The following is an 11,918-nucleotide window of genomic DNA, read 5'->3' as shown; positions in this document are numbered from 1 at the left end:
GACAGGCTATAACCCAGAGGTGGGTGGTATGACTAAACTCTTATTTGGTTTATATGAGTAATTTTATATTATATTAATGGTAAAGTATAATGCAATATTTCAACCCCAGTTTATATGTATTTTTTACAAAAGCATTTTACATAAGCATGCATTAATGCATATTTATTGATAATAAAATAAAGTAAATATTTAACATCAGAATGCTACTTCATATAAATTGATTGACTTTTTTGCTTTATTTGGATTTTATTTATTTTATGTATGCAAACCAAAATTTAAGTTTATGTAAATGTAAACATCGTATCTATACCTGATGTAAGAGGTGATGCTCGCCAAAATCATCAAAATTAATTGTTCATTTAGTTTTTTTTCCCTGACTGACAACCAATACTCGTTATCCAATCATTAACTGTTAACTGACAAGATTGTTTAATTAGAATTAAATTAAATTGAATTAGAATAAATTTGTCTGTGACCCATTAAAAATACCAAAATTACATTCGCAAACAGCAGCATAAACAACAGACATGAGGATTTACACATCGTCACATGACGCACATGCAGCGCTTCTGTGAACACAGAAAAAAGAATAAAATTACATATAGGCCTATAAGTGAAACTATATATGCTGAGACTATATGTTCTGTTCATTTTTGTGACACGCTCCAAAAACAAGTTCACGGAAAGAAAACCGAGACGGCAGAAAGCGGCATCCTGTTTGTTTTCTTTATTTTACAAAAGTAAGTGTGAGTGTACACAAATAAAAGCAAACTCTTTACAGTTTTGAATGTTGGCTTACTTTTATCAGTATGACAATAAATGACAGAGTATTTTAAATTGTTTCTGTTGTTATAAGGAAAAAATTCAAGTGATCGCGCAGGCGCCCCCACACACTGACACATAGCATATCAGTTCTAGCATTGCTAACTCGGCATCTGTGCCATTCAGCATGACTACCGTTAAATTTAAAGGATTTGTTGTGGAGTAAGGGGATCTAAAATAGCCTATAGCTATGTTTAGAAAGGAGTTCTTCACCAGTATTTTACACCATTTCTGAATATAGGCCTAATAATAAAATGCGACCTATACGTGACTTTTTTTTTTCTCTCTCAAAAACACAATTTTATATCTAGCGTATTTTTTAACCATGCTGCAAACATTTTAAAATTTCTTGAAAAATTACTTGAATTACTTTTTATGTCATTTAACTGATACTATTATTCGGACAAAATTCTTACTGTTGGTCGGTTAGCAGTTAACCAGTTAGTTATGAGCATCTCTACTCCCATTATAATCAGCAAAGCTTTGTTATAAGTAATAAAGCAGAAGCCAGACATTTGCATAGAATTGCTTAGTAAATACAGAAGACTACCAGTGAATAAACACATGAAAACAGATGAACTGCTGACTCTGTTATTCACTGGCTTAATTGCACCACGTCATTAGCTACATTTTATCTTGTCTTCTCCTCTGCACTTGCACTGATGATTGAATCTAATTACTCAGCATTATTGCGGATGCTTTTGAGAGCCCATAACCGCCGTAGTTTTGATTTGTAGAGGAGAGGTGGGAGGATTAGCAAAGTGTGTCCCATGAGATACCAACCAACCATGAACAAGCTCAACCCACCAGTATCCCTAGATACAGACTAGAAGAGCAACTGCAATACAATTAACCATTCACTGACTTGCACTATTCACACATTTGTTATGTTCAGAGACATTATTCCACTATCATTTCAGGGTAGTTGCAGGTAAAGTGGACACATTTGATATTTCCTTTCCCCACTGTATAGTGTAGTGATGGTTAGCTATTTAAAAATCTTTAATTAAATGAAATGGTTTTGTTTGAGGTGCAAATCCAATTGGAATAATATTCTTAAAGGGGACCTAAAATGCCCCTTTTACAAGATGTCTCTGGTGTCCCAAGCATGTGTCTGTGAAGTTTCAGCTCAAAATACCCCACAGATCATTTATTATAGCTTGTCAAATTTGCCCCTATTTGGGTGTGAGCAAAACAAGCCATTTTTGTGTGTGTCCCTTTAAATGCAAATGAGCTGCTGCTCCTTTAACAGCTCAACAACAACAAAGCTGGAGAATCTCACGCAGCCAAAATGAGGATTGTCAGTAACGGTGTTCAGCCTTACATTGTTCAAACCGGAGTCGACACTGATGGAGAGACTCAGAAGAAGTTACAACTTTTAGAGTGAAACTGGACGTTTTTGAATGGTTAGTGGATACATTTATGTAGTTGCTGTGGAGTTGATTCAACTCATCCACTAGCATGTGCCATCATGTTCATCTTTTGTGCAAATCCAGCGTTGAATTGATCCTTGTTTGATGTAAATGACGGTATGGCAACGACACTCTCCTACAACAACTCTTCCTCTTCTCTAAAGCAGCCCAACATGGCCTCACCCCCTTTGTTGTGTGTTCTTGGGGGCGGGGTTTATGTAAATTTTGGGGTTTGTGTTGTCACCAATCCAGGAAGAAACTTGTTGTAGTCCATACCAGCTGTTTGTTGTAGTCCTTAAAAAGCGATTTCTGTAAAAGTAAAGATCTCCCTTTGCATTGAACTTTGTGCATTGTAACTTTGCAGATGTTGTTTAATGCTTTTAAATGGCAAACAGCCATAAACAAAGTTGTCGACTTAACATGGAAAACACCTCCAACACTTGCAACCATTTCCGTTATGTTTGTAATGTAAACTAGTGAATTTAAACTTCATAAAAAAAACTCAGCTAAAGAAAAGCATTAGCTTGAATCATATATATCAAGATTGCTTCAGAAATACAATCTCTATAGATTTGGCTTCTTGGAAGTGGGTATTTAGAGGTGCAAGCTACGGTAATGATACCTTGAGTTGTGCAGCTCGGTGTACTATTACTTTTCTGTGATCTGTCTTTCTCTTTGCAAATGAAAAAACAGGCCGAAAAGTACTTTAGATGGACCTAGATTATCTAGGGATCGAATATTGATATCATAAAACCCCTCAAGCTCCCACAAAATCATATATTTTTTACCAATATGTGAGTAATGATTATAATATTTAATGATGTAGTTCACATAAAACCTTGCTTTTCGTTTGCTTATTCTTAAAGATAGATGCATATTATATACAGTAAACAAGATTCTGCTGGTATGAGCACAGGATTCAGGGTCAGTGAAAGCCGATCCCTCACTCTACTAAAGTCATCTTCATGAGGCCATCGATCAGGACGGGGGAATTCCTCTGTGGCCTGTCCCAGAGGAAGGCCTCTGCTCAGGGATTGTTCCCTCCATCGATCCACTCAGATCCTCTGGAGTTTCATTCTTACTCTCATTATCCCCATGGGAGTGACCTGATTTATGACCTGTGCTACACACAAACAGAACAACTGCCTTAATATGACCAGTTTGATTTGGTTCATTTTATTGGTAATACTTTATATTGATGGTCCATTTTAGACACTACTTTGCAATTATATGTCATCTAGCAGTCATTAGAGTATTGGTAGACAGTCTGCTTAATATCTGCTAACACTTTCCACTTATTTTGATGCTCCTCAACAGACATTCTACTGACTATAAGTGACTCTGCAAGTATATGTCAAATTATTCTACTAACCTGAATCTAACCTAAGTCTACTAATACTCTAATGAGAGTTAGTTGACATGTAGTTACTTATAGTAAGTAGAATGTCTAAAATGGACCATCGAAATTAAAGTGTAACCATTTTATTTATTTTAAAACAATAATTATAATATTAATATCATTAATTTTATATGTATGACTCATTCTAATGTTCTGCATTACGTTTGAATGCATTCAGTCATTCCGATAAAAGATTTAATCCATCAAAAAATCAATACCAACAACACATTTATGGTCACATCTCAGCCCAAAATCAAAAGAAAGAAACGCTAAATTATATTTTCCATAAAGAAATTGTTTTTTTTTTTTTGTTTTTTTTTTTTGCATTAATTAAGCACATTTTCTTCACTTTTACTTAATTGTACTAAAATTAAAAGAGGTAAATAAATGTCAATACAAAGTAAATCTCTTTATACATCATTAAAAATTAAATATCATGATAATATATGTTTTTCTGCCTTTTTATGCTGGTTTAAATAATTGAAAGAAACGTTTGTTAATTTTTTCATTATAATTTGAGTATAATGGGGATTACAAAAAACTTCCATCATGAAACATCTTGGCACATTATGTTAAAGATCATTTGTGGGCGAAATATGCTCAATTATCATGAAAATGTCATGAAAAAGAATCATAATGGTGTTAAAACATTTAGTTTTCCTCATGAAAAATATTATTTCATATTTTAAAAAATGTCTTTTTTTATTTTGGTATGAAATGTTACCTGGAAAATGCTTCAGGATCCACCCATAAATAAATCAGTGGATGAGAAGGTCAATTTAACACTTTCTGATAAACAAGTTATTTGCTATTTCTCTTCTTGTAATGTCAAATTAGTTACCTTTTAAAGGGGTCATGAACTGCGTTGTTTTATTGTTTTTTTATAATGTTTCCTGGGGGGCACTTATAATGTTAAGCTTTTTACATCCAAAATTGTCATAATTTATAAATAAAAGGCATTTTTCTTACCCTGATTTTAGTCCTCTGATTTGAACGCTCTGTTTTAAGGGGCGTGTCTGCTGAGAGACTTCAGTGTAAACGCCCACTGCTGTGATTGGCTGACATCTTTCCATTTGAAATAGCCAAGTATTACTCTCTCTTTTAGCGTGTTTTTACTATTACAGCTCTCAAGGTTAACTAATCGTGAAAAGTGTTGCATTATATTCAGATCTGCGGCGTTATATTTAGATGGTGGCATGAAAGGTTGCAGAGATGAACACTGTGCAGCCGATCACAGACATGTTGTTGAGCGCATGAAAGCAGTGATCTCGTCATTGCAACTCAATTTCTGCACACTAACAAATGCTTTCATCTTCACTAAAAGAGCAAACGTGATATAACTGAGAGACTCGTTGAATTAAATGGGAGTTTTGCACGTCAGTCACGATAAACTTGCACGGTTTGATTGACAGCTTCAGTGCGCGCTGCTCCAATGATTGCAAAGGGAGCTTTCTTTGATCGCTTTCTTTGTATAATTTAATCACCATTAAATAACAATTATTTTCATCCTACTAAGAGACACAACGCAAGTTGACGTTTAGTCACGGGTTTTTGATTTTACTGACAAAGAACATCTGACTGTACTAGGGGTGTGCAGAAATAGTCGAATATTCGACCTGTAATTAATATTCGAAAAATAAAAATACTATTCGAATTTTACTATGTTGCTTTTGCTGGCCGTAAATGCAGTGAATCCATGATAAATCCTAAGCACTAAAACTCGCAGTTATAACTAAATGCACCGGGTGGCGCTGTGGAGCGTGTTTAACAAGTTCATTTTACGACAGGTAAGTGTAGCTGTAACCCGAATGAGCTGATAAGAACTTATCTGATAGCAAAATGATTTTGAGACATATGCTTTCTTTAAGTTTCGTCGAGGAAGATACATTTACTAACAGAAATCACAAAGTGCTGCTGTTAGAAACTTAGCTTAGCATACCGTTATGTATTTTCGTTGTGTTTCTGCAATGTCTGTTGTGGCTCATTTTCTTACCCGAGCATGTGGATATTATTGTTTTTCTCAACATGAATATGAAAACGGTAACCATACCATATAGCGTTACTGACTCAAGTGTATTATGAACGTTAACTGGCGCTGTCTGCTTTATAAGCGTTTTTCCCGTTTGCGCTTAAATGTTTTTGTTGTTTATATATAGTATATATTTTTTTGTTTGCACATACTGTTTAATGCTTTGAACTATAAGAAAAGCTTAAGATATAACGTAATATGCAATATGCACTTGTTGTTTATTGCCTAATTGTGAGCTTGTTCAGAAATGGTTAAAAAATCTTGAATTTAAAAAAAAATATGAATTTAAAAAAAATAACGTCCTTCTTGTTTAACCTCATTTAAATAAACTAATATTCGAATATTCGTTTTTTGCAAGCCCAAATATTCGAATACAATATTTTGGAAAAATGCCCATCCCTAGACTGTACATGAATCATTACATATCAGATCAGGCATTAGAATTAACACAGTTACTTACATGTTGTCGCATTACTGTCGAGTCCAGGCACTGCGCAATATTTTGTAATCCTCAGTGCCATGTTTAATGCTCGGTTTAGCACCACATAGGCCTATGTTACTTAGCCTACCTATTCTATTGCATGTCATGCACGAATTGGTGGGCGGGGCTAAACAGGTAGTGATTAAGTAGGCGTTGATCTTCTTCTGCGGAGGCGGTGCTTGCGGCCCTTTGACGTCATAGATCCCCACTTTGAAAAAACCTGCCGTTTGCTGGGTCTGGTGTCAATAAAAACTTTTATTGGACTAACAAGGAAGTTTTCAGCTCTGAAACTTACAGGATATTCTTATAGTATGATGACCTCTTATATGTCAAAAGCTCAAGGAAAATTTGATTTCTCAGTTCATCACCCCTTTAACACATTAAACATTGTATTAAACTTATTTACTTCTCTTAATTTTGATCACTCGAATATATCTTGATTTTACAGTAAGGCATTTAGCTGTTTTTTTCCGAGAAATGGGATGATGCAAGGCTCTGCTGCAATGGAGTCAGAGATGATTGATTTTTAGGTGACACGGTCGGGTGAATTGTGGCTCCTTGTAGGCATTCAGTAACAGAGGCCCAGTGTCAGCGCTGTGATATAGTTTCAGATGAGCTGCTGTAGATCACAGTAGACAAGGCTGGTCTGTTCACTGAGGATCTGACAGAATGAACAGTGTCCTAAAATTACTGATCACGGGCTGTAAACACTTCTTCAGAGGAAACTCACTTCTGAATGTCCGATTCTTGTTCATGAATTCATTTATGATTGTTTGCAACTGGAAAGATTTGAGTCACATGTTCGCTGTCTGTCTTAATAAGACCTAATTCCACCTAAATCAGGCTGATTGCTTAATTGGGTGTTTTGTCATTAGATGTTATCCACTCTTTTGTTCAGAGACAGTTTGTCCTGAATCAGAGGGCAGAAAGGAGAAAAAGATTGTGTCACAGAGAGGTAATCAGCAGTGGGTCATTGGGTCTCTGGTTTATGTGGCTGTATTGATTAGACAAGCTCAGACTGGAAATTGAAGCTAATGTGCTCATGGACTCGGTTTACCCACAATGCCTGTCTGCTCTGAATCACTGCCAATCACTTCATTAGTGCCCTCTTTTTACTTTGCCAATAGATACTGGACTTGTAATGGAGATTAATCATTCTGCATTGTCCCACAGCTGATTACAATTTGTATTTTAAATCATTTTTTGTATTAAAATAAATTTGTATATGTAGATTGATATATTTTTATATATATTTGATATGATTATATAGATTATATAGAGATTATAAATTCATATATATGAATTTACTATCTCTATATAATCATATAAATTATATATAAACATTTAATTTCTTTTTTAAATAATTAGCATTCTAAAAGTTATATTAATAAATATAAATAAATTATTAATAATCTTAATACTAAAATACATACACATATAATTAATATTATTAACACAATATATACATTTTTGCATTATAAATGTTATTTATATATGTTATTATATTTTATTAAATTAACAATATTATTTATAAAATTATAATTTATAATAACACTGTATTTTAGCACTGTAAATATTATTCATTTAATTTGTAAATAAATATCTTTTTTTAAATAATTGATTTATATATTACTTAATAAATATAAATAAATAAATTAATAATCTTATTTTTTTCCACATTATTAATTTGATAATACATATATTCTTAATATAAATTATAAATTATAATATTATTTATATATATATATATATAATGTGTGTAATCATATATACATTATGTTTTTATAAAAATAATAAATATATATATATATATATATATATATATATATATATATATATATATATATATATATATATATATATATATATATATATATATATATATATATATATATATAATAAGTAATAATATATATATATATATATAATAATTAATAATATATATATAAAACAACAACATTGCCTGGCCTCTTTTAGCTGTCGAAGTTGTCATTGTGTAAATACAGTACTTTTATGGCGTATTTGTGCTTGAGTATGCTGTATTTGCTGTATTATGCATCATGCATGAAAGGGTATTAAGCTGTATTACTGTTCTCTGTATGGAGTAAGATCTGTGAGAGAGGCAAGCAGATGGGAGCTGGTAGGAGGCTTGTTTGATCAGGGGGGCATGTTGAGTTGAGGAGCTAAAGAGCAGGAAACACCAAGTAAGAACATGGTTCCTTACCTTCAGGACAAACACTTTACCATTTATTTGTTCTCAAGACCCTTAGAAAAGACGTTAAGCTCTGGAGAGAATGTGCCTGAGGTGTGGCGGCTTCATGGCACAATCGATCAGCCAACCCTACGTGTTTCACAGCTGTGCGAGCTTCATTTATGTATAAAGCAAATATTTACACGTTTTTGTGCCGACACAGATGAGACGTGTCCCGCTAATGTTTGGGATTCGAAGAACCGCGGGGTGAACGGCACTCAGAGGGGGCAGATCGTCTGGAGGCTTGAGGCCGGACCGTACTTCATGGAGCGTAAGTGAGAGTGTTGAAAAATGATTTAAGTTTACAAGTTTACTGGCATCAAGTGTTTGGTATACTACAATTCAAAAGTTCGAGGTCAGGATATAATATTAGCATATCATATATAATATTCTTGAGCAGCAAATCATCATATTAGAATGATTTCTGAAGGGTCATGTGACACTGAAGACTGGAGTAATGATGCTGAAAATTCAGCTTTGATCACAGCAATAAATTACATTTTAAAATATATTTAAACTAAATTGTTCACAATATTACAATATTTCACAATATTACTGTTTTTTACTGTGTTTTTTATCAAAAAAATGCAGACTTGGTGAGCAGGAAACTAAAAATATATTATAGATTAGTGGAACTTTTGAACGGTAGTGTAGAAACTTATATATAAAGTTTAATAGCAAACTAACTGGATATGTGAGAGCAAAAATGCATATTGTTAATTGTTAATTGTAATTAACAATATTAAAGGTGCCCACGAACGTTTGTAATATAAGTCTAAGGTGTCTCCTGAATGTGTCTGTGAAGTTTCAGCACAAAATACCACATAGATTTTTTTAAATTATTTTTTTTAACTGCCTATTTTGGGGCACCATTAACTATGCACTGATTTCACTCGACGCCACCCCTTTAAGACGTGAGCTTCCTGCCACACGAGCTGTTGACTATATTACAGTGCATTTACAAAGTTCACACAGCTAATATAACCCTCAAATGGATCTTTACAAGATGTTCGTCATGCATGCTTCAGATCATGTGAGTAAAGTATTTATTTTGATGTTAAAAGTTTTATTCAGAGTGAATTTGAGGCTGGGCTCCGTGGCTAACGGCTAATGCTACACTGTTGGAGAGATTTATAAAGAATGAAGTTGTGTTTATGAATTATACAGACTGCAAGTGTTTAAAAAATGAAAATAACGACAGTCTTGTCTCCGTGAATACAGTAAGAAACAATGGTAACTTTAACCGCATTTAACAGTACATTAACAACATGCTAACGAAACATTTAGAAAGACAATTTACAAATATCACTAAAAATATCATGATATCATGGATCATGTCAGTTATTATTGCTCCATCTGCCATTTTTCGCTGTTGTTCTTGCTTACCTAGTCTGATGATTCGGCTGTGTGCAGATCCAGACGTTAACTGGCTGCCCTTGTGTAATGCCTTTGATAAATGTTGGGAACGTGGGCTGGCATTATGCAAATATTGGGGCGTACACCCCGACTGTTACGTAACAGTCAGTGTTATGTTGAGATTCGCCTGTTCTTCTGAGGTCTTTTAAACAAATGAGATTTATATAAGAAGGAAACAATGGAGTTTGAGACTCACTGTATGTCCTTTCCATGTACTGAACTCTTGTTATTCAACTATGCCAAGGTAAATTCAATTTTTGAGTCAAGGGCACCTTTAACTATTTTAAAAAAGTATCATTTATATTAATTCTATATAATTTTAGCATTATAAATATTATTAATTTAATTTATAATGAATTTTATTAATATGTATATTATTAATTCCTGGGCTGTCACAGTTGTCAGTCTGTAAATAAATAATAATCTTTTTTAAATAATTAATATTCAAAAAAATAGATTTATATACTACGTAATAAATACAATAAATAAATATTAATAATTTAATAATGCATATATATATAAGTTTTAAAAAGTTATATATATATATATATATATATATATAAAAAATGTGTAATATATAGTGCTTTACATGCTTTACATGTTGGTCAGACAAACCTGTATACACTCTAAATGCTGGGTTAAAACAACCCATGTTGGGTTAAATATGAACAAACTCAGGGTTTGTTTTGACCAGTGGTTGGGTTAAATGTTTGCCCAACCTGCTAAGTAGTTTTATTTAACTCAACTATTTTTTAAAAATGACTATACTGTAAAGTAGTTGAGTTGGGTTGTTTTTAACCCAGCTTCTTTTAGAGTGATTATTTCTATATTTATTGTGTTGAATTTCTGTGATGTTTAGGAGCAAGTAAAGCTGAAATCAGATGTAAATTTACATTTGAGAGAGAAGCTAAATATACAGATATCCTGTTCACTTAGCACTAAATGTCTCTTACAAAATATTTTAAAGATTAGATGCCATAAATCTCATAAACTTTGGCAAAATTTCTTTTTTGAAACGCTCAGTGTTGCAGCCTGGGAACATGAAAACACTTTGTTTCTCAGCAGAGAAACAATAAATCCTCTGTATACTAATTCCTGGGAATTGCATAAGCCAGCCAATCAGATTACAGCTTGCCCTTTTGAGAAAGCTCATTTTTGTGTGCATTATGGATCAGACGGTCTGTGACCTGAGGCTGAAACAATGATTAAATAAGATATTATGTGAGAATAAGAATGGTGATACTGTAAGTGCTGTTTATATTTCAGATGTTTGAGCTCTCAGAAACATGATCTTGTGTTTATATTTCTCAGCTGAGACCAAAATCTGTTTCAAATATTACCATGGAGTGAGTGGAGCGCTGAGGGCCACAACCCCCTGCATCACTGTCAGCAACCCTGGAGTCACAGTAAGTGTCTGACTTAAAAGTATTGAGTTGCTGGCTTCAGATGGGGCTGCAAACATGCTCCTGTTGATCTTTGTCAATCTTTGAATTGTGGTTGAAAACAGAGTTGAGTATTTTCTCCCATAATCAGGGCTTGACATTAGCTTTTTTGCTCACCAGCCACAATTTTGACATTGATACAATGGGGAAAAACTGCTATAAAGATATTTTTAATATCATCTCATAAATTGGCAGCTGCTTTATTAGGCTGCTGTCACTTTAACCCTCAAAAACTGAGACGGCCAAAAAGAACTATCATTCTAAAATGTTTAATAACTTCTGAACCGCTAATCCAATCTGTATGCTTTAAAATGTACCATAGATAGGAGATTCTTGGCTTTTTCTGACATTCATAGGCTCCGTAGTAAGACTGGTTACGTCATCAAAATCTGCAGCATTGATTCGTCAAGGCAGTGCATGTGGTTTGATCCTCTAAGCCAAACAGGAACGATTGTTGATGCCTAGTCCCACCTCCTATGCCCAGATTGGTTCAAACCATCATCATCATCTCAACATAGGTTGTGGTCAGTTGAACCATGATACTATCATGTTTCTTTGGAAGTATGAATAAGTGCAAAGTGAAAGTATTTGCTTGTAACTGCGTGTATAAAAACAAACACAAAAATAACAGATTTGAATGAGAACACATGTTACAAAGCATGACTT

General features: G+C 33.6%; 1 protein-coding gene across 4 annotated transcripts in view; it reads left to right on the top strand.

Moving 5' to 3' along the window:
- Positions 1-11,918, top strand: part of hecw2b (HECT, C2 and WW domain containing E3 ubiquitin protein ligase 2b) — a 70,472-nt gene that overhangs the window by 23,485 nt on the left and 35,069 nt on the right. For all 4 annotated transcript variants that reach the window (XM_067402661.1, XM_067402662.1, XM_067402663.1 and 1 more), the window contains exons 3-4: positions 8,558-8,665; positions 11,122-11,216. In XM_067402661.1, the coding sequence (XP_067258762.1) occupies positions 8,558-8,665; positions 11,122-11,216 (203 nt within the window). The remainder of the gene's footprint in view (positions 1-8,557; positions 8,666-11,121; positions 11,217-11,918) is intronic.

The sequence above is a fragment of the Chanodichthys erythropterus genome, chromosome 12, assembly GCF_024489055.1.
Source record: "Chanodichthys erythropterus isolate Z2021 chromosome 12, ASM2448905v1, whole genome shotgun sequence".
In the NCBI taxonomy this organism is placed as follows: domain Eukaryota; kingdom Metazoa; phylum Chordata; class Actinopteri; order Cypriniformes; family Xenocyprididae; genus Chanodichthys; species Chanodichthys erythropterus.
The sequence above is the reverse complement of the archived record's forward strand: the minus strand, read 5'-3'. Positions and strand labels throughout refer to the sequence as shown.